This window comes from Excalfactoria chinensis, chromosome 21 (genome assembly GCF_039878825.1).
Source record: "Excalfactoria chinensis isolate bCotChi1 chromosome 21, bCotChi1.hap2, whole genome shotgun sequence".
In the NCBI taxonomy this organism is placed as follows: domain Eukaryota; kingdom Metazoa; phylum Chordata; class Aves; order Galliformes; family Phasianidae; genus Excalfactoria; species Excalfactoria chinensis.
The window spans coordinates 4652007-4675078 of record NC_092845.1 but is presented as its reverse complement, the minus strand read 5'-3'; the positions used below and the strand labels follow the sequence as shown (position 1 = coordinate 4675078).

The 23072-nt window shown below is 47.9% G+C and overlaps 2 protein-coding genes across 9 annotated transcripts in view; one reads left to right on the top strand and one right to left on the bottom strand.

The window, feature by feature from the left end:
* The first annotated feature begins 378 nt into the window (after positions 1–378).
* LOC140261469 (transmembrane protein 45B-like) lies at positions 379–6079 on the top strand. Its single transcript, XM_072354932.1, has 7 exons — positions 379–514; positions 1965–2141; positions 3981–4185; positions 4417–4629; positions 4726–4910; positions 5311–5456; positions 5600–6079. The coding sequence occupies exons 3-7, from the start codon at positions 3999–4001 to the stop codon at positions 5721–5723; spliced, it is 855 nt and encodes a 284-aa protein (XP_072211033.1). The 5' UTR covers positions 379–514; positions 1965–2141; positions 3981–3998; the 3' UTR covers positions 5724–6079.
* A 1487-nt stretch (positions 6080–7566) lies between these two features.
* APLP2 (amyloid beta precursor like protein 2) overlaps positions 7567–23072 on the bottom strand; it is a 35644-nt gene continuing 20138 nt past the window's right edge. The window contains exons 5-18 of one of the 8 annotated variants that reach the window (XM_072355014.1): positions 22866–23041; positions 22353–22570; positions 20634–20801; positions 18496–18611; positions 18303–18377; positions 17332–17490; positions 17012–17140; positions 15549–15648; positions 14834–15004; positions 14209–14244; positions 11374–11456; positions 10498–10572; positions 9901–10056; positions 7567–9135 (exon numbers count right to left, since the gene is read on the bottom strand). In XM_072355014.1, the coding sequence (XP_072211115.1) occupies positions 9034–9135; positions 9901–10056; positions 10498–10572; positions 11374–11456; positions 14209–14244; positions 14834–15004; positions 15549–15648; positions 17012–17140; positions 17332–17490; positions 18303–18377; positions 18496–18611; positions 20634–20801; positions 22353–22570; positions 22866–23041 (1764 nt within the window). In that variant the 3' untranslated portion in view covers positions 7567–9033. The remainder of the gene's footprint in view (positions 9136–9900; positions 10057–10497; positions 10573–11373; positions 11457–14208; positions 14245–14833; positions 15005–15548; positions 15649–17011; positions 17141–17331; positions 17491–18302; positions 18378–18495; positions 18612–20633; positions 20802–22352; positions 22571–22865; positions 23042–23072) is intronic. The other 7 variants (XM_072355015.1, XM_072355018.1, XM_072355016.1 and 4 more) reach the window with 7 other exon arrangements.

Below are 23072 nucleotides of genomic sequence, written 5' to 3'. Positions count from 1 at the left end.
GTGATGAACCTTCAGGGAGAGGATGTTGCAGTTACAGCCAAGAAGGGGAAAAAAAGAAAGCAAGAATTAAAAATGCAATGGAGTTCCATTTGCTATTTAGATTGAGAACATCAGGGCTGGAGCCTGGGGAGGGCGAGCTTTGCTGGGACCATCCCATAATACTCCCTAGCAGTCTGCATGCATTGGTTTCAGCACACAGTGTGGTTGGTGCTCCATGAGTCTGGGGGCTGCTGTTATTGTTCTAATGGCTAGAATCCCCTTTTCCCCAAGCATTTCATACCCCAGTGCTCCCCAAGGGCTCTCACCAACAGACCAGTAAGCACTCGGTTCCCATTTGCCCTTTCTATCAGACCTTTCTCTGCTTGCTGTGCTCCTGCTGGCTCTCGGAGCTCCCTGCCAAAAGGCACCTTCAGCTCCCAGCAGTTGTGCCTTGTTTCCTCCCTCTCTGCCCTCCCAGCTCCGTCCTCTCACTGCTGGAAGTGCTTCATTCCTTCTGCTTGCTGCCAGCTTTGAGGTCAGCTGCTTTTTTTTTTGGGGGGGGGGGAAGATGTCTCTTTGTAGGGCTGGGTGAGGAAAGGAAGGCAGAAAGGGGAGCTGAGTTACACAGAGGCTGCTGAAGGTGCTGCTGCTCTCTGCCAGCAACCTGGGCGCTCTGTTATTTTCAAGGAGGGTTTGTAAGGAGAGCTGCTATGGGGGCTTAGGGAGAGCACTTGTACCCTACAAGGTGCTGCAGCCTTGGTTTGGTGATGCTGCATGTTCTGGCATCCCCTCCAAGCTGCAGGCTCCTGTTGCAGCGTGTTCAGCTCCCTCTCTGCCTGTGCAGAAGGATGAGCAGAACCTGTGGGTGAAAGCACCGCGTTCCTGTCCCTGTGTGCATTCCCCCACCCTGCCAGCACTGAGCTTCCTCCTGCTGGGTGGAGCTTTGCATGCTCTGGAGCTGACTGCAGGAAGGCTGGAGGCCCGCACTGCATGGCAGCACACCAGCAGCTGCACGTTCTTCCTCTTTCCTCCTCCTTGCTATCGCTGATATGGAGATAACGTGTGTAAAAGGGCTCCTGGCTATGGCTCGGTGGCCTTTATGGCTGTGCAGGAGAGCAGCCTTGGGGGAGGCTGCGTGTGTTGGTTCCCCTCCTGCTATTCCAGCCTTAGGGCTTCCCTTGGGTGCTGCCTTATGTGTGCAGCTCTTGACAGAGCTGAGCATTGGGCACTGTTTATCCTGCACTCCAAATAGGGGATTTGGGGATTGCATGGGGCCCTGTGATGTGCATCTACATGTATTGTGACCCAGAGAAATACTGGGTTGTGACTGCACCAAGTGCTTTTTATTGCCTACATCTGCTCCTTGGGCAGGGCTCATTGCTTTTGCACCAGGAACTCAGTGATTTGAAAGGAGATGGGGATGCTGTGGGGTCACAGCGTCTGTTTGCCTCGAGGCACTTCATTCATTGCTCATCCGTGCAGCTGGTGAGGTGAGAAGGCTGGATGTGCAGGGATTGATTTGCATGTTGGTATGGTTTGTGCCTGCAAATGTTTAACACTGGGCAGCATTGAGTGTCAGACAAGAAAAAGGAGCAGAACCAGGCTGCTGTGTGCCGCAGAGTCTGCTTTGGGGGCAGCAGGACCATCCCTTGTCTCTCCCCCTCTTGGTTGCTGTGGGCTGGAGATGGAGCTCACAAGGGCTCTGCTCTAGTTTGGGAGCCCTGACCCCAAACTCCTGCCCACAGGCACCTTACATGCTGCACAGCCCCTGTATAACCCCATGCAGAGATTACTGTACGTGGATCAGGGACCTCTGAGCCCTTCCAGCAGAGCCTGGCCTCGTTGCTGCCATCTCTCCATTGGTTCTTTCCCAGACATCCAAAAAACAACATCATAACTGAATACACGTGGTCACCATGGGAAGGGGATTTGGCTGCTCTTCCTGATTTGGTGGCAGACTGTGGGATGCTCCTTGCTCCTGGCAGATCCAGGTGTCCCCTGTTGTGAAACCACGGCTGAGTCAGTGCTGCAAGCCGGCCTGCGGGGAGCCCAGCTCCAAACATCCTGTCCGAGGGCCACCTCCCCGCCTCACCTCTGCCTTTATCTGCCCCTTCTGAGTAACAAGGCGTCTGGAGAGGGAGAAGGACAGGCAGAAGCTGCAGGTAAAATCTTCTCTTTGCCTATAAAGAGAGGCCAAGCTGCCATGCGTGGCATGGATGTGGCTCCTGGAGCTTGGGAAGGGCTGTGGGGAGTCCACCTCTGTGATGGTGGCTGCTGGGGGGCTGCTGGTACAGGCAGCCTCCTGCTGCTCTGCAGCTTTAGGGCTTCTCCGGGGGGCTCTCGGGTTCTGGGGTTGGGGGGGAGGATTTGTAGGAGGAGAAGGGAGAGGTGGGGATTTCTGCTTGAGAGAGAAGTGCCCACATAGGAGAAGTAGAGGGGGGATATTTGGGGAAGGCTCTCCAGAGCCCATCATTCGGAATGGAGGATGCTGGGTGCTGCCCCAGGTGCTGCCTTTCACACCCCTGGGTGCTGCTTTGCTGGTGTGTGATGGAGCTCAAAGGGAGAACCCTGCAGCTGGGCAGAGCTGCAGTCCTGCCCACAGTCAGCGTGCTGTGCCATAAGGAGAGCAGGCAGCTCCCATATGGCTGCTGCAGGGAGAGAAGGACAGCGCAGGTAACAACTCCTGACTGCAGCCATATTTCACATCCTCTGACAGACACGGTTGCTTGCAGGGAAAATAAATAACCCAGCTCTGCACTCTGGGGCTGCGACTCGCCTGGAGCCTCACCAGCTTGTGTAGGAGTGTGGGTTTGGGTGCTGGGCTGGGTCTGGCCTTAATGGGACGTGCTGCACCTCGAATGTGTGAGCTGTGAGAGTGGTTTGTTGCTTGGAAACGTGTCTGGTTTCTCTAAGAAATAGTGGCTGTGCCTTAAAATAAGTTTTTGTTGTTGGTATATATATATATATATTTCCTTTCTCTGAGAGGGATGAATTCAAGCCTCTGCTTGACCAAAGGGTTGGGATGGGGAATCTTTGCTACAAGAAAGATAATCCTCTGGATTGCCATTTGGATACTTGGGTGCCAGAAGGTCTCTGCTCTCCTCCTCCAGTGAGGCATGGAATGCTAATGCTGTGGCTGTGTCCTGAGCCAGTTACACTCCTGACTCCAGCTTCAGGCTGCTGTCATTGCAGTTAGCATCCCTATAGGACAATGGTAACATTTGGTTATCTATCATGCAATTGTGCATCGCTCAAATGTGATTTAAGAGCATTTGTTCTTAGTCAGTTCAGCACGTGGATGCGTGTGCAAGGAAGATAAGTGCCCTGGATGGGTGTCCAGCCTATAATCAGCAGAGACACGGTCCCTCCTGGGGCACCATCCACCTCACCCTACAACTGAAGTACAGCAGAGAACCTGAGCCAATTGCTGGGACCAGGCGGCTCTCATCGACCTTAACTGACTCATTTCCTTGCCATGAGGAAACCTTAGTGTGGCTCAAAGAGTCCCAAGCCTTTCCCAGATCACCCATCCCAGGTGATGGATGCCGATGCTCTGGAATCCACAAGCTGTCCCAGCACTGCAGCCCCAGCCTGGCCAGGGATGTCTTGCAGAGCTCACCCACCCCCGAGGCACTTGCCATGCCACGTCCTACCCTTATTTCACAGTGCTAATTACTTTCTCGTGTGGGAGGACTTGGAGAACGTGCTGGAGTTGTTCATCCAGCCTCTTCCATTTCCTTTGGTATTTATAAACACGACGAGGATGTATTTGTGATGCAAGGGGCCCCTGATGCAAGTTGGTGTGGCAGCTTTTCTGCAGGTGAGTAATGCTTTCTTCCGCACAAAGCCCGCAGGTGAAAGAGCAGAAAGGCTGCAAGGAGGGTAGGAGTGAGGGCTCCTCAGGTGGTAGGTGTCTACAGGGAGTGTGGAGAGAGGTCTTGTTCCTGTGTGGCAGTCTCTAGCAAGTTCTAGGGGTAACCTGAGACTGTTTGTCCCTACAGACACCAGGAGTGATCCCAATGCCAACGAGTTTCCTTGGCAGTGCCCTGCGGGGCACCTTCTTCCTCATCTTTGGTCTCTGGTGGTCGGTGCGATACCCCCTCAAGTATCTCAGGAGGAAAACGAATGCTGAGAACCAGCCAAGCTATGGGCTCCGGCGCGTGGAAGTCTTTGAAGGGGCAGTCAAAGCTTTCTTTGCCCTGGCAGGTAAGGGCTGAGTCCCTCTCCCATCACCTACCAGCACAGTGAGGGCTGTCACGGTGGGACACAGCTTGTTGCTGTGTGGGAGGACTTGGTGACAAGCCAGTGGCATGATCTGCTACCATCCCTATCAGTATTGTGGGTATCGCTGCGAATTCCTCATCTCAAAGAAACATTTCCAAGTTTGCCCTTTGCTCCACGTAAAAGGGAAATGTGACCTTTCTGTCCTCTCCCTAGGGATCCTGGTGGAGCAGTTCGTCCCCTCTGGTCCCCACCTGATGCTGTACAGCCCCAAGACACACAGCTGGACAGACCTCACGCATTGGCACTACACCACCATGTACCTCTTCTTCCTCCTCTCTGGCATCGTGGACGTGGTCTCTCACTCACCACTCAAGCTGCCATTGGGTTTAGATCGGCTCTCGCTGTCCGTGGCTCTGTTCATAGAAGGTGAATGGGAGGGTGGGGGAGGGCTGGGTGTCATCAGAAGAAAGACAGAAACAAATCCCAGAGCATCCTTTCTAACGCAGTGTTAATTCTTGTCAGGTTTGCTCTTCTGCTTCCATGACTACGGTGATGCTGCGCTGGACCGGCACCTCCATTCCCTCATGGCCTTTGCTATCTTTGCTGGAGCCCTCTGTGTCCTCCTGGAGGTGTTCCTCCGAGATCACATCATCCTGGAGTGCCTCAGGACCAGCACATTTCTTTTGCAGGGCTCCTGGCTCTGGCAGGTCAGTGGGAACCCAATGTTCCCCTCTGAGCTGTGGGCTTTGCCTTAGGAGGGGGCAGGGATGCAGTGACTATAAGGGTGGGAAACCACACTCATGAGTTTCCCTTATTATGAGGTTAAAGTCATTCCTCTCAGCATTTGAAGTATGTTTGGATCCCTCTCCCCGAGATGAGCACCCCACATCCCCACCAGTTTGGCTGATGATCACACTGCGGGCAGAGTGCTGGGGGTTACTGGCATTATTTTGTCTCTATCTCACAGCAAACTGCAGCAGCAATGGGATCAAAAACAGGAGAAAAAGCAATGAACAATTATAGAATAGCTTGGGTTGGAAGGGACCTTTAAGATCATCAGTATACTAAAGTCTGATGCTTCTGCCTAACACCTCTGTCTGTGAGCAGATCGGGTTCGTGCTGTCCCCTCCCTGGGGAGGACCAGGCTGGGACCAGACTGACAGCAGCAACTTCTCATTCCTCACCATGTGCTTCTGCTGGCACTACGCAGGAGCTCTCGTCACCCTGGCAGCCAACGCGGCTGCATCACGCTGGTATGTGGGCACCTCCAAACCTGCGGGGAGGGATGGGGAGGGCTGGGTACCACTGGGGTGCTCAGCATCCTTCCTGATGGGCTGGGGTGAGCCAACAGCTCTGCTGCCTGCATCCTGAGCCGTGTTCCTATCCCTCCCCACAGCTGCAATGAGTCCTGCCAGCTGCGATTCGGAGACATCGATGTGGAGCTGGACTGCGGTCTGTGCCTCCGTAAGAAGGGCTCCGGTGGGGCACTGCTGCCCGAGGGTGGCATGGAGGACAAGTGAGGCTACCCCTCCTTCCTGCTGCTCTGGGGCTCTTGAGATGAACTTTTGAGTTCTGCTTGGTTAAACTGGAAGCAGCAGGAGCAGGAAGCAGCGCCCCAAAGCTGAGCTGATCCTGTGTGCTCCCGGCTCCCTCGGACAGCGAGGAGTTTGCCATCTCCTCTGGACTGGTTTGCTTGCAGGCTCTGCTTGGTGTGGCTGGTTGGGCCCACTCAGAACCCAGCAGGAGGGATGCAAAGTGCCCCCTGAAGCAGCTCCTGGTGCCTGCTGCTCGCTGTGCATTTTGCAGAGGGGTTTTTGTACAAAGCTTTGCATGCACAGGGTGTACACAGTCCCCAATAAAGTGCTATAACAAACCTTCGTATGGATCTCCCCACTATGATGCCTTGAGGTTGGAAGCACTGTCTGCCTGCTGGGCTGGTTGGGAGTGAATGGAGTATTGATTGGTGCTGGGAGCTTCTCTGAGAAACACCGGGGGAAAGAAATACTTAAATCTGGGGTGGGTGCAGCTGAGGGTGTGCTGGGTAACAGCAGAGCTGTTGGCTCTTATGGGACCACTGGGGGACCTTCAGCAGAGGCAGCTCAGGCTCTGCAAGGGTTAAGGATGTCCTGTGCATGCACTGAAGCCTCTGCCATCTCAATAGAGAGCAGATGCCAAATGAGTTACAACTGCTCTGGAGACACCCAGACAGAAAGAAGCTCCTGCCTGCTGACACCAACCTCAGCCTCTGCACTAACCTTGAGATCTGCAGTTTGCTGCCAGCAGCATCGACGCTCCGTGCTAAACCATCACTGCTGGAACAACAAAGGAGGTTGGCAAAATAAATCTGCCCACGCTGCATCCACCTACTGTTGGGCACAGAATGGTTTCCACGTACATTATCCCACCGCACAACCTCAGAAGAGCAATTATTAATGAGCAGAGAGACGGAGTCATCCCACGCTTCCTCCCCTGCTCTGTGTTCCCAGCTCCTAAAGACACACCACGTACAGCAAACACCTTTATAGCACAGATCTTCAAGCACACGTTTCTCAGCTCCTTCCTTTTCTAAGGCTGCAGTCAAAAAGGGATGTATCCTGGCTCCAGCCCTTCTATTGCTCAGTACATTGCCTGCACCTGAGCTCCCCTGGGCTGCCCTGCCTTCCCACCAGGTGCTCCATCACTGCTTCAGGCCAGGATCCAGCATTGCCACTACAGGGAGACCAATAGAATATATCAAAGGAAAAAATCCGATGCTCAAATTCAATTCTAGAATTCAATCTATAGACTCTATAATTCGTTTCTTTCTCGGTCATCCTACCTGAGGGCGCAATCCAAGGAACAGCTTTGGATCCGAGAACTGCTGCAGTGTCATTTAAATGAAATTTACAGCTAAAAATCACAACTCCTTCCCAAGTAGTTGTGACAAGCCAACAGACGGCGTTTTCTAGGGCAGCATCTGTTCATTGCTGCAGTCTGAATAATTCAGCCAGAATATGGGAGTTCCAGTGGAACCCAGGAGGCCATTTTAAGGAGAAGCAGAACACGCGATGAGCGTTTCCTACTGAAAGCTGTTAAGTGTCTCTTGTGCCCTCCTGCCTCCTCTCCCCTCTGTTCAAATCCATTGGGAACCTCTAACCAAGTAGATTCTGCCCAACTAAGGGGAAATCTTCCTTTTCTCCTGACTCTCTCCAATGACCAGCAGGATCTGGATGTACCACACAAGACTCTGGGCAAGGCAGAGCAGTCAATCAGTGTCAGCACATTGCTTCAAAGATGGGAAGTGAAGGAGAGGTGGACAAGGAGGGGGGGTGGAAAAGGACAAAGTGGGAGGCAAACCCGTGAATAAAGAGTTAATAAACAACCTGGAAGTTAAAGTGTTTATTGATGTGTTTAAACTTTGTACATTCCCCACAGACCACACTAAGGAGTTTGCAGGTAAATCTGTGCATAGTGGGAAGAGACATGGAAGGGAAAAGAAAGTAAAGTCACAGGAGAAATAGAAAAAATACACCACAGGTTACCAGAACCTCCAGATTTAAAAAAGCCGTGAGCATTAACACCAACTATACAAGCATTACAAAGACAAGATGGTGAGCAGAACGAAACCCCTTCTGTTCTTCTTGGGGCCTTGCATTCAATTTCCCTTAAAGCAGGCAGAATCCCTTTCCCAACTTAGCCCTCTCTCCTTCCCCCCCACGTTCATCAGCTCCCAGGGTGCTGACTATTGCAGTGATTTGTCGTTCTGGGAAGGACCCAAAGCCCAACATCACAGGAGGAGATGCAAAGGCTCAACACACTGCGCCTCTTTAACTACTTACCATGTTGGCGAGGCAGGAGAGCTGGGGGAAATTAGAAAGTAGTAGCAAAAGGGGCTGTTAATGCCAGGTGAGTACTGAAGGAAACTGGTTGAGAACAGAGGATTTCAATTCAATACCAGGAACTTCCAACTCTAAAGCAGAACTGAATCTGAAAGGGGAATGTGCAGACCCCAGTATGCACAAACCATGTTCTAACATTCCACTAGAGTAACTATAAACAGAGATGCTAGAAGCCTTTTAACTCCTTGCCTCCAGGGAGCCTCGATTCCTAGAGCCCAAGCTGCTAAGCAGCAGGGTGCACATCACTGGCGTTATGAGGATGGGGTTTATTCTTTTCTTTCCTTTTTCTTTCCCTCGTCGTGAGGATTTTTGTTCGTTACCGTTCCAAATGCCTTCCTTGTTTATATGCCTTCACAGTTCCTATCCCTAAATTAATCTCTTTGCAACTCCCAGCAAAATTCACTGAAAGAAAGAAAAATAAAGAAAATAATAATAATAATAAAGGAAAAAAAAATACTGCTTTATATATAAAAGCCAGAATGAAGAGCCACAACTGTCTCCTTTTTACAAGGCGGGCTGGTACAAATGACCCTCAATATACAGGTGGTCTATCAGAAATAAAAATCAACGTTTCCCATTTGATATATATAGAGCTTGTATCAGACAACAGTACAACAGAACTGGTGTTTTTCAGATTATTTAAAAAAAAAAAAAAAACAAAAGAAAAAGAAAACTACATCTCAGTCAAATATCTGCAATAGATCCATTTTTTTTCCCATTTAAGGAGATTTATATATCATATTGTTATATTATCATCTCTTCACCCATTTAAAAGAATGGAAATTGCAACTCTACAGTAGTAATTATAGTCTTAATGATCCAGGAGTTCTGAATGTAAGATGAAGTCCTCTTGAAGCAACGGTTGGTCAGTAGTTGATCCAAAACGCTGGACCACTTTGGCCCTTCTTGCCCTGCTCCTTTCCTGATCAGGGCTGCTGTTTCTTCATCTCTTTTATATCTGCATCTGCTCCAGGTATTTGTAAGTGGGGTTCTCGTAGCCATGGTTCTGCATCTTGCTCAGATGCCGCTCTTCTGGAGTGAGCATTGGGTCAACCTTGGGAAAGAAAGGATGATCTCTGGTCAGAGGAGGCACTCGAAAAGCCTCACATCACAGCAAGGCAGTTAATACAGAAGGCTGGATAAATACCACGCCAAGCAGGAAACAGAAAGGAAGGAAAACAACAAAAATGATTTGCTTAACAGAATTCCTCAGTCAGGTGTTAATGCTTTCTGCACGCCCAGGTTTCCCATCAGTTATTTAACATGACAAATTTGGGACCCATCTCTCTCGTTACAGTGAGAATTACACTTGACATTACGCTTCTCTCATCAGTCGAGCAAAGGGGAAGGGCAGCTTTCTCCAGACTCCATTAAGTTGCCATTAGCAATGTGCATATTGGGAGCTGAAGGACTAGGAAAAAACTGCTTCTCTGTGTTCTGCTGATCACACTCCTAATAGTCGCTATATTAGTTGGGAGGACAAATTACTACGGATTGACTGACTGACTAAAGAAATCGCCTCAAAAGCTCATTTACTGTTAAATCCTATCCTGAGCCAGACAGGGATGCCTAATTGAATTCCTTGTGATAAGTGAATACAACAGTGATGTGACAGGGCCCAGCATGGCACGCTGACAAGTGCTACCTGCATGCTAATATATAAGTGACAAAGATGGCAGCATGGGGCAGAGTGAAACCCCATCCAGCCAAGAGCAGAGCAGCTGATGGCACCTACTGCCATCTACACCCCCTACACACAGCTTGTGATTCAATGCGGTCTATTTTCATCCTCAGTTATGGAGCAGGAGTGGTTTCTCACCTCCACAATCCCATGGCTGATGGTTCCATACTGCCTCTTCCTCAGCATCACCAAGCTGATGACTATCACAGTAGCTATGGCAACAGCAATCACCAACAGACCAATGAGGGCACTGCTGCTGAAACTGAAGTCATCACGAAGCGAGTTGTCATTATCCTGCAAGGAGGACAGTGATGGATCAGGCATAAAAGGAGCAATGCGAGAGCCTCAATGCTAACTGCAAACCTAAAAGGAGGCCACCAATAAGGTCTTCAACCAGCTGTGGTATCAAGACATGATACATGGCAGTGTAAATATTTAATCTCCTTCTGTCAAAAGGACAATGAACACAAAACTGTTTCCCCATTTAGGCATTCCGGACAAGCACTGACCCACAGTGCTTTCATATCCCACAAAGCACTTCTGCAACAAAAGAGTTGAGTTAGCATCTGATGTTTGTCCTGTTATCTTTATGCAGAAGTGCCATACGCTCTGCATGACTTCCCAGAGCACTGTCAACACACGGAACCCCTGGAACTTGGTAATGTGAAGGAACCAACATGCAGTGTTAGGAAGTCAGCAATCACTGGACTCTTATGTATGTAACCCCACACATACCGGCTCGTCCACCAGCCCACCAACACGCTCCGCATTGAAAATCATCTCCTTCACATCGAGAGTTTCATCAATCACCTGAAAACAGTCACAAAAGCATTTTATGAAAGGAGCTGTAATAAACAGGTGGGAGAAGGAACGTGAAGCCAGACAAGAGACTTCTGATGAATACCTGCAAGGGCTCAGAACCACCTGCCATTCTACCCTGTTCTCCAAAGCGTGGGATCATCTCCAACTTTTAGAGCCAACCGAGAAAATAACCGCAACCATTTGGAAGTCTAGACTGCCTCAAAGTGAAGGCCTGAATTAAAATGTCTTGCACACAGCACTTCTGTCACTTAACAACTAACGTGTGGCTATAGGGCAATTCTGAAAGAAAGCTTCCAAAAAACCAACTTTTTCAAGCCAGGCAACTGCTGGAGGCAGCTGTCACCATGACCCAGTGAATCTGTTATGCTGCAGATAGATGCACCTACTGAATCACCCACCTTGATGAGGTGAGGCCTACCTTGCCATGAAAAGTGTGTGGGAAAGCAGGTGGAATACAACAGCATTTCAGTGTACTCAGACAGAAAGCTACCTTGCTAAAACAAAGGTATATCAAAGGGTTTCTATCTGGGAAAGCAATTACTGAATCAGACACTCCACTGGCTCAGACTGCCAAAGATCCAGATCTCTCTCCTTCCCTCACCCTCCCACCCTTCTCATGCTAATCAGTATTAAGAGCCTACAATAGTCAGAAAACTGACTCCCCCTCACCATATGGACAGTGAATACACTGGCATTCTGTTAGCAGGAAGGAGGAATGAAAACAAGCCACTGCTATTAATTAGTGCCCGGAGCAGGCTTTGCCTTATAAAATAAAGGTGGAGGGCTCACCACATTTTCATCCACTTTCTTCTTGCTGTTAATCACTTTTTCTTCAGCACCAATCAGCCCATCCAACTCAGTCATGCCAGAACCTGCACCAAAAGAGCAAGGCAGGGAGCGTCAGTCAGCCCTTAGCACCACATAGGAAGGATTACCTACTCTTTGTAGAGCTGCCACAGCTACTGCATTTAACCACACCGACCGCTGATTATTAAGCTGTCTTCATGCTGTTGTGTCAGAAGGGGAGCTCATAAGCTATGCTACAGTGACAAGTGATCAGGGAGGTTCTGTTAATGAAGGGAAATGAGGTGGCGATGAGAGAAGCAGACAGGACTCACCAAAACAGGCTCAAGTGTAAATTCAGACACACCGTACTGTTAAGTACTGCTGTTAGAAGTTCCAAGACAACATGTAACACAAACTGTGAGCGTGCAGTTCCTTTCTGCAAGTGTCACCCAGGGTCACCACCACCTCCACGTGACCTGTGATGGCAGCTCAGGTCTCCTCTCTGCTGGCAGCCAGCACACAGGGAGTGCTTGCAATTGCATGGTCAGCATCACCCATTCTTTTGGAATCAAGCACATCAGCAGCATCTCAGGAATGAGAATCTCAAGGTCACCCAGTACAGCTCTGTAATGAGCTGCTGCCCCACATCCAGCGTGAGCCCAGAAATGATAAACCCCAGGGCAAAGGAGGAGCAGAGTACTATGCTAGCCCCTATACCAGAACATCACTCACCCATTTCTAAGCCAGAACTACTATATGCTATAAGAATATCAATTAACGGAAGGCTGCTCTGTATAAACTGTTTTGATCTCAAGCATTTATAAACAGATCCAATCAGCAACAATTTGATGCAGGATAGTCCGACCTACCGTCACACAATGAGTTAGGAGACTGCAAGTTTTCCACTGCACAACGTAATGTCCTTCACAACATCCACACCTCCCTAAAGCAAAGCAGGGGGCAGGGAAGCTACAGTTGGGTCCCTCCAAGGAGGAGTATGAAGTGGGGGGAAATATTACTACGGCACTTAATGTTTTACAGGTGATCGTGTGCAGCTCTTCACAAGCTGCTGAGCTTGCAGGTTGCCCGAGACATGACGTCAACCAGTGCTGAAACTGGCACTCGTTCTTTGACAGGATGCAAAGGACAGTTGGCTCTACAGCAGGTTTTTACCCTGACAAGCTTTTTACTGCACAAAAACGCCAAGGAAACCAATGTTTCACTCCAGCTCCTCCCAAAAGGAGCATCCAGACTTCTGCTGCACTCCCTTTCCCTTCACAGCTCTTTGGATGCTATAATCAGATTCCAAGCACAGCCACAGCTGCCAGTCTGACTTCTCACAGCCACTAGAGCAGTTCATGTTATTGTGAAAGTCAATGATTTGGATTTTCTGGACAGAATAGACACAAGTAGTTTTTAAGAGAACTACTGCACCAGCTTTTGGCCTACGGCTGCTTCACTCAGTTCTTAGGAGGCAGCACAAAACAGTCTCCAGAGCTGGGAGTTCAGCTGCTGCACTGAGCTTTGCTATTTGTTACTGTACCCAATAACAGACCCAGTGCTGTAGAGCTCTAAGGTGCAGGTAAAGAAAGAAAAAACCAACCCACAATAACCACACACACAAAATAAGCAGATCTCCCTGGCAGCCCTTGAGAAATTCAATGAAAAGAGGAAGGAGGGGGAAATGTAGGATGTAACCCTTGTTCCTACATTATCAGAAGCTTCCATTTACCTAACTGGGGAGGACAGCCCGTACTTAGCATCTTTAAGACAACACATCAATCAAGAATCCAACTAAAGGCTGCCATAATTCTTTCCAGTGTGGTCAGTTGTGCGTTGCTCCATAATGATGAAGGTGACTTTTGTAAAGAAATACTGGTAATGCGAACAATTTCTAGCCATCTGGTCTTCACCACATTAAGAGTTATCCGTGCTCACATTAGATGGCTATTAGCAAAATCCTTGGCTTTGAAATTCCACACAATGCATATGGAACCAAAGGCAGAGTAAAACAACTGTTTTAGTCCCCACATGTGCCACTGCTCTGCAACAGCATCCTGACAATCAGCCCTTCCACTGCTACTTTGGGAACTGGCTCAGTCAGCAGGTCAGCTGGGCAGCATGGTTACCTGAGACTGTATCTCTGACACAGAATGTAACTGAACATCAATATTTCCATGCCTCTCTTAGAGCCCAGACAGCCCCTTTTTAGCCAGACACTGTTACTACACAATCAATAACGAGCTCAAGGAGAAACGGATAATCACACAGGACTTTGCTCGTATGGAGAGATGCTACTTGTGAAAAAGGGATGCAGAAAAAACACAAAGAAGGAATCTCCTATTTACCTGCTCCTGAACATATCCCCAGTAGTGTCTAGGAGGGTGTTTAGGTGAGAAATACAGCCTGGGACTGCTGTGGCACATAGATCCCCAGCTCAGTGCTGTCATCAGTTGCAGAACAGCCTACAGACTATTTAGCACGAGCACTGCCTGGTTTGCTTTGATAAGTGTTGAGTATCTGAGTACAAACGATGAGATATAAAGCACTGCATGGCTTCAGACAGACTAAGCCCACATTTCTTGAGGGCAAAGAAGTTAATCTGTGTACTCTGAGACACCTGCTAGCCCATCAGAAAGGAACACACAGAACCAACTGGATATTCAGACTAGCTTGTTTCTTTAACACTAGGCCTAAACAAGCAAACAAAGTTACTAAACTAAATGAGGGCTGGGAAATGCAAATAAAGGTGGGTATGAAACTAAAATGAAGCTATCGAGCACACAGAGAAGGTAGGAGAGTGATAGAAGCACTGTGAGGGAGCAGCTTAGAACCAACCTTTTTTCATTGGATGGTACAAATCCGGCTGAGGATCTAGCAGGAGGGAAAACAAAAACAAAAATAGCAGAGAAAGGAGATTAAGAGAGAAAGGAAAAAAGGCTTGCGCGTGATTTCTGACTCAGACCCTGGGAAAAGCTTTTAGTCTACAGCTTTCTTTAAGCTCAGGACTCTCTGCAAGCGTTTTTAAAATAAATACACACACACACACCAGATGTCAACACCCGCTGAGCAAAAAATAGAGAGGTATTAAAAGGAAAATAAAGTCCTGTGTCCCTTCAGAAGGTCACGGCACAAAGACTTACACGAGCACTTTTTGGTTAAACAGTGACAGTGAGTTCCAGATTCAGGCTACAGAGTAAAAACTTAACGCTTCCTGCAAAAGGGAAAGAGAGGAAACAGTTTTGCAAGGAGCAGAATCAGGAAACCAAAAATGCAGCTCAGTGCAAATCTGTAGCAGCACCACTTCTTCCAAATGGACACAGTCTGAATGTACAGAGGCTGCTTTCCTCTTCAGTGACCCCAAGGGATGGAGTGTCCTGCGCCACTGAGCCACCCTAGCAGTTAAGAAAGCAGTGCCTATGTTCTGTAAGGCAAACGAACCCAACTCTTCAGTGCTACATACCTTCATTTTCAGGCACGGCTGGGAATGTTTTCACCTGGAACGGACGGAAAGGTTTGCCCTCCAGGGGAATTTCTTCACTTTCCTCAGAGCTCACCCTGACATCCACCTGGGACTCAGAAATGGACGATGTGAACTGATCCATGTCTGCACGTTGCTCCTGAAGCAATTCATCTAAAAGGAATAAGAGGCAATCTTAGAGAAACTGCATGAAGCCTGGCAGGAACAGAAAGGGGCAGATGGTTTGAACTGGCTGATGCAAGGCTGCGAGGCAAACACTCCTCTGGGCTGCCAGGTTATCTTATCATGTATACACCGAGGTCCCATCTGGAATGCTTACTAAAGGCACCCGCCAGAAAAACATGCAAATAAGAGCTTAATGTGGCCAGAGGTTTTGGCAAGGGGGGATTAAAACCCTATAAAACAAGAAAGCTTTGGCTTATTTTTATGCTCCTTTTTTCATCTACCTTTGAATGATAGCTTTGCTACTCTGACTGTTGTTGACTTGGACACAGTGAAAGTTCTTAGGACAAGCTGCTCTGACCTGCTGTGCTGCAAAACCCACGGAATACATGCCCTGCAGTACCTGCATCTACACCCATGTGCTCGTTGTTTAGGGCATCCTCAAAGAAGTTAGCAACCTCTCTGCAGTCTGCCTCACTTCAAGGCACAGATCCTAGTCTAATGCAGTGGCAAGGGAGCTGGCAGAGACACTCACCAATCTCATCCTGGATTTCTTCAGCCACATATGGCACCTTGTAGAGCAGAGATAAGCTTTGATTCATCCGCTCCTCAATCACACGGAGATGTGTCATCACCTGCAAACGAACACGAACGCGTTGGAGTAGGCAAAGACTGCCAGTCACTTTACTGGTACCAATACTCCATTTACTTAGTAAGATACCTACTACTAGAGGAATTGCTATTACAGACAGGATGGGACCATTCTGTTGGTCCACCTAGTCCAGAGGGGGAGAGAAAGAAAGAAAGATGGAGAGGAGTCAGCTGACTTGCACTGTAACCAGCTCTCTACTCTGAAGATAGCTGCTTTCTATATCCCAGATACGGTCACAATTCATTTCCTGCTGCAACTTCAAGTAAGCGCTTTATTAAATGGATTATCATTCCCAACTACTAGGAAAGATTAGAGCAAAGGGAGCATACAGTATTATTTAACCTCTGTTTTCAGAACAAAGGTGCCTTTCAGAACAACAGATATGTTACATGTTTCTTGTACCCACTACACCCACTCACAGCTTTCTCCCTTCATTTGAGAAATAAATTCAGCTCCAAATCATGTTTCCCTGGTGTATTAAATTCACTGGTGAAGTCAAGCCTGACCTGCAGAGGGTGCTGCATAATCAGGGATCATGCAGACCAAGAAACACATTAATACAGACAGCCAAATGTTGGAGAAAGCTAGCTAGTTGAATGGACCTCTTTTACAGTCTAACGTGTACCTGACCTTTTAGAGCAAGGATGAAAGCAATTTAATTTTACATGTGGCAACTTGTCAGTCAAAGGAATCGATTGAGGAGCTTAAAGTGCATCTGAAAAGTAAAGCGAATGGAAATTGAACTGTACCACCCACATCCCTCACATGTCGATTTGTTGACACTGCAGCCTTCAGAATGAATTAAGGACTGTTTAGGTTTCAGCTTAAGAATACAGTTCACACACTCCCTCTTGGGCTTTGGCAGCTTCAGAACAAAGGATCAGGACAGACTGTGTTTGATATGCTAAGTTCTCTCTGAGAATGCTACTGCATATTCTATATCACAAGCCAAACAGCAGTTTGTAAACATCACAATTATTATCAATCTTAAAGAAACCTTTAAAGAAAGGAAAGTGCATGCAAAGATGACCAAGCCTCCAACAAATAACTTCATGGGTACTCAACTAAAGGAAACACAAAGATGGCACCAAACTAGTCCTAATCCCTGCACTCCCAAGGCAGTAGAACCTCCATCCTCGGTTGTTGTTTCTTAAACTCTGAGTCACACACTGAAGACAAGTGTGCAGAGTATCTGCTGGCAGGCAGCATGCATACAGAATGGGAGATCTCCACACAAGCTTATCAAGTTGCTATAGCACCCAGCAAACTAACGTGAGGACCTGACGCATGCCTGCTAGTGCCTCTGCTGGGTTACAATGCCTCCCTTGATAGAAACATTCTTATACCTGAGATTTCATCTGTGCAGCCTTTTCTGGGTCAACTGCCAGGACGTGCTGGTAGTGACGGATGGTGTGCAGACGGTCCTTGTTCTCAGCACGAACGTAGCGCTTCAGAGCCTGCACGATGCGGTGGGGCTGCAGGATTTTGGGGAGGGTAGGAGGAAAGAGTTCAAATCCACGTGATTCCAATAAAAATCGCTACTGAAATACAGCATTTGAGACGTGAACCTGCTTTGCTACTGGATAGTTCTGTACAAATCTCTTACATAATACCTCTTTTTACCCAGCACTACCCCACTGTAAAACATCACTGCAAAGGAACTCACTCGTGGTGGGACTGCTTGCAGGGCAGCCAGGTAGTTCTCCAGTGCAATCCGACGGCGATCATTCAGGATGGCTTCCACACGAGCCAGGTGAGTCTCCACAAGCTGCTGCTTCTCACTTGCTGCCTCTTTCTCCAGAGATTTAACCATTGCCTGGAAGTGCTGGAACAAAGAACAGAGTCCCTATAAAAGGCTGCATGCTTCAGGATCTCTCTCATTCATATAACTCCTTGGAATAAATGGAGCCTCTCACATTGCATGTCCTAGACATTTACAGCAGGAGAGAAGGGAACTGACAGACGATGATGCAGATTTCATATTTACCTTCCAAACTTGCTAAACAACCTGGTCTGAAGGGGGCTCACGGCCCTGCAGATAAAGATAATTTTGGTGCTGAGGGATGAAAACTACACTGAACAAATGATACCTGCCTACTGCTTTGAGGGAACTTCATCTGTTTCCCATTGCCAGGAATATCTGCCTCTAACAATCCCATACAAAGCATATTCCTGATTAACTTCATCATCTAACTGGACTCTACTCATAAGGCAGGAGATTGGCATTTTGGCAGCAAACCAGCTTTATCTGCTGTCTAAGTGGTTTTCACTAAGTCTGCCCAAACAGGAAATGTGTGCCCAGAGCACGAGGGCCAATCTGAACAGGGCTGTGAGGTCGCTGCTCAGTGCAAAGCAGGCTGAAGGTCTGAAGTTACAATTTGGCTCTGATGTGAGATAGCTTCCTCCTCCTTGGCTTAAGAATGGTCCTGGCACACTATCGGATCATCTCCAGCTTCTAGAACAAAACACGCAATTGAATTGAATCTCCTCTAAAAGGCAACTGCTGACAGAACAGGAAAGCTGCTCTTCCATTTCAGTCATTTTTTGGCTTTGAATATTGGTAGCTCTCTCTTAGTTTATTGATAAGATGAAGGCCAAGCACCTGTAGCTATCTCCTTTAGGCCCTTCAACTCTTACCTGAATGAGAGTCTGTCTTTCTGCCTTGGGGAGATTTACAGCTTGGTGCTCTGCTTCCTCCCATTCCTTTTTCACCTGGACAAGAAAAGGACAGAGCAGATCAGCAAGACAGACATTTATATCTCATCTTCAGAGAAGAGAAAAATCGAACTGCCTCGCAGTGCAGTACAAAAGGCCAAAGCCAAACGCTCACCCGATCCATGCGGTTGTGGTGTCTGACCTCCAGCTGCTCCTTCGCCTTCTGGAAGCGGGCATGTTCATTGTCATCAGCGGGGGTTTCGAAATACACATCCACATCATCGGTTGGCACTGCAAAGAGAGGGGAGGGATAAGTGGAGGTGCAGAAAAACACGATCCTGGATTGTATAAGACAGGTAGGGAGAGAAGCCTCCATGCCTGCAGAATTAATCCATCAGGCAAAGCCTGCTGAACCACCACCTACCAGGAGTCCATTTCTGTATCTCTAAGCTGCCAGTTACATCAGCCCAAACACACAGTAATGCGCTGTGACAACCAGCACCTGTTTGGTCTTCTCTTTAGTTTTGAGACCAGCACTATTCAGCTCCAAGAACAGAGTGACTTGCATTGCAGAATAAAGAATTTGTGTTCTTTTCCCCTTCCCTCTGGCTCTGGATAGTTTAAATGACATTTTGTGCATTAGCTGCTCACTGACAAGCTGGCTCCAGATATCATTAACATGATTAAGGAGCTCGACAATAGATCTGCACAAAACACTACCCTGTATTTTAACACTTCAAACCTACCTTCTGTAGCAGATGCACCATACAGGACTAACAGGCAATGATATTAGACAAGACAGCAACAGAAGGAGGCTCAGTGAGACAAACTGACTTGTCCAATAATCGGGATGATTTGCATCTTTACGACATTCAAATCCGACAAGGGGAGAAATAGGATTTCAGAGCTGACAGTCTCAAGCTCCTGCAGAATCCACAACGGGAGCTCTGTGCTCCATACACCACAGTGGGGAAACACTGAACCAGGTTTCTGTGCTACAGTTTTAGACATGCCACATCCTAGAGCCCTTTCGGAAAGGATCTACGGCAAGCAGGACGTGCTCTGTCGCTGCCCTTTAACAGACAGAGAGCAGAATGGGAAAGCTAAGGTAACCCTTCAACCATTATGTTAACATGGGCAGAAAAAACCTCCAACACTTCGCTGGAAGTCAGCCTGATTCTGAGCAAAAGTCACCTTGTGCTTTAGCATGAATGAAGGGGAAGAGTTTAGCAGGCAATGGACTCCACAGACCTTCTTACTCAGGAGGGAGGAGGGGAGAAGGGGAAGAATTACTGCATGAAAGAATGGCAACATATAACACAGGCATTATCGCTGTGTACGAGGACAATGCAGACCTGCACTGTGCTCTGGACCTGCCCATGGCATTTCTGAACCAGCCTCTGACTCTCTTTCCAGCCCCAAATCCCTCTGTAACAGGACAAACTCCTGTATGAGAAGCTCCTGACATCCACATCTTTTATTTCACCACTTCAGTTAGATCAGCCCAATCTAAAGCACTTGCATGAAGCCCATTTTGTAAACAGGATTATGGCTGTATAGTCAGACTGCCAAGCCCCAGATAACACAAAAAGCCTTTCAAAAGGCTTTAATGGTAGCTGAAGTGGAAGTGCTGGAGTTCAACAATAAGATTAATAAGGAGGTTAAAATGTTTTTGGTAGTTTTATCATCTGACATAAAAGCCAGTTGAAATTGGTGCCAAAAACCTCAAGCTCTCAAAAAAAAAAAAGCAGGGATTGAATCGTGATTCATATTTCAAACCGAGCTGAAAGTGGGGAACTGAATTCTATACTACTTCACTGATGTCTCCTGAAAAGGTAATAGCAAGAAAACGCCTACCTTCAGGAGAACGGCGAGTAGCAGCCTGCTTCTCAGGACTGACTAGTCAAACACATGCATGGCAATGTGACTGGGGAAAGAGAGTGCTTTCTTCCATGGATTTGGAAAAAAAGCCATTATGCAAACAGGCAAGCGAGGTGCTTTCATAACGAGAGGTGAGAAACAGCCCCTGGTTCCTGCTATAGATCCAGAAGATAACCAAGCCCCTTGGTAAGAGCTGCAGACCAATGGTGAGCACAGACAGCACGCAACCAGAACCGCTTTCCCCCATGAAAGTCAAACCTAAAGACCTCGAGAAGCAGAGACAAGAGGAGACTGCTGCAAAAGGACAGACACCAGAACCAAAAGGATGGGCTGCACACGGATCCTCTCTTGACCTAGGCAAGGAGGAGGAGACACCAAACGCCAGACAGACAGTGGCTAGCTGCAAAGGGGCCAGCGGGAGGCAGGACTTACTCATCTTTTTACACACAGCCATACAATACTCCTCTGACTCAAAATTGTTCCTGTTGCCTCCGCAGCCTCCATATATAAAGCGAATGCATTTTCTCTTGTTAGAGTCGAAGTACCAACGAGGCATCACAGCCCGGCAGGGCCCTGTCATCGCCTCCTGGGAGCAGACAGCTGTGTGAAGATGGGGTAGAACATGAGCTGGTAAGGAACACAGGCCGTGCCGAGCAACGTACAACGCAGTGCTGGCCCTGGTTCACACCTCCTTCTGGACATCTGGGCTCAGCATCGCTATGTCAGCCCTTCACCAAAGGGCTTTTGTCAGTTTGAGGGGGATTCTTAGCAAGTGTTCACCACAAGGACTGCAAGGGAATGGCCTGCACATGCTGCTTTGCAGCAAGCGCACAGCAGCAGGCTACCCAAGCCAGAGTCTTGACATGTAGCTTTCATCTGCAAGAGTAATTTCACATTAGCTAGCACTAGAAACAGCGAGGATCTATTATGCTGATGCCAGAGTTGTGTCTTGGGTATCCCAATGGTAGGGCCTGAGCTGTATAAAACCAGCATGATGGAGAGAAAACCCATTAGGGCTGCTTAACGCATTCAGCGATGTCCTGTTCCACTGCACTCTGCCTGGACAGATGCTCAGTGTCTCACAGGTGAGGTGTAAAAGCAAGTGAAAAGGCAGGCTAAGCACACGGAACGTGATCGCTGTGGCAATCAGAGCTGTTAGGTTTTTAAGGTTATGCATTAGATACTGAAAGTCCAGATAGCCACGGCACGTGGGCTGCTTCACAATAAGCAGGCAACATAAGCTGATGGGTTATTCTGAGGCAAGAGAACAGATATGCTTTGTTAAGTCAGCAACTGTATGCGGTACTTCAAGAAAACAGACTGTGTACCCCCAAAACAGACCCTCCAGTCAAATTGTTCCAAATCTGCTTCAACATCTGCAGATCTGTAATGGTTCTGTACATATATGATCTAAGCCTTGCTTCAGCAAGGAAAATTATCTGCAGCATGCTGGCATTTTACCAGCAAGATGCAAGAACTGCTGGCAATGATTCAGTGATCTGTAGCTAATTGAATTTCAATCCCTCTTTGCTCCTCGTTCTCTCTGCAGACACTTGGACATGCAAAGTATAGGACAGTCTGCAACACAGATGCCCTCTGAATGGCACCAACCACTTAGCAGCACCTACTGCAAATACTTATGTAATGAAAGTGATCCAATTGTGCTGATTTTCTTTCTTTTGTGAAAGAGAAGGGTTTATGCAAAGGCAATTCCCTGTTTGACTTGGAGAGTGGAAAGGGGGCACCAAGTATCATCCTCAGCCTCAAAGGGCACTTCCAACACCACCTCTGCAGAACAAACCCCGCCACTTTAAGCTTCCTTTTTGTAATCTGGGTATAACACACAACGCTGCCCATGTTATTTCCTGACTCAACGCTGCACCTTCATGGAGGTGCTTGTTCAGTGTGCCAAACACTGGGCTCTCTGCCAGCAGTTCTGCTGTTTATCTGGAAACATATGGCCCGTGCTCCAGAGAGTTAATTTCAACACTTGAAACACAAGCATCATCAGCTTTCCTCTGTTTGCTAACTTATCTGGCAAATAAAACTTCCAAGTGGCATTTACTGACTTGATCAAAAAAATCTATCACCAACTGACAGCCAACATGAGTACAAGGAAGTAAAAGGCCTGGAAGCCAGAACGTGACTTACATTTCATATCACTGCTCACTTCTTTTTCGGAAGCAGCCTTGTCACTGGTGGGCTCTGTAGTGGTCTCCTCATTGTAATCATCTACTTTATAGCTATCATAATAGTAATCACGATCTTCCACCACATCCTCTTCTTCCTCCCCTTCATCTTCTTCATCCTCATCTTCCTCCACAGCTGTTCCTGTGAAGTCTTCTACACCTGCCTCTGTAGGGAACTCACTGAAGGGATATAATTAAGTTAGGGAGATAAGGGAAAGCCAGCTCCTTTGCAGCCAGCCCTTGGCATAACAGAATAATGACTCTCTTTTCAACTGTTTTAGGAAAACCAAAGATGATAAAATAAGTGCATTGATGTCTGAACAGCAACGGGACTCAACAGCGCAGCTATTACAAGCAGAGCAGCTCCATGCCTCTAGCTTAGTGGGGGCTCCTAATGTTTCTTTAACAGATTCTCTTCAGTAAGCAGCTTCCCATACAGGGCTGTTAACACCTGTGTGAGCAGTAAGAACCTCACCTTTTGTAAGTGTCATAGTCTTCATCCTCATCTTCATCCTCTTCCTCCTTGGACAGAGCCTCATCCACAATTTTTGTCTGGGGACAACATACATATTCTGTTCCATGGAACTGGTCTACTCCACAGGGCAGCAGCATGCCGTAACTGTGCAAGATCATCCCTTCTGTCAGACAGGCCTGAAAGAGGAGCCCACACATGGTGGATGAG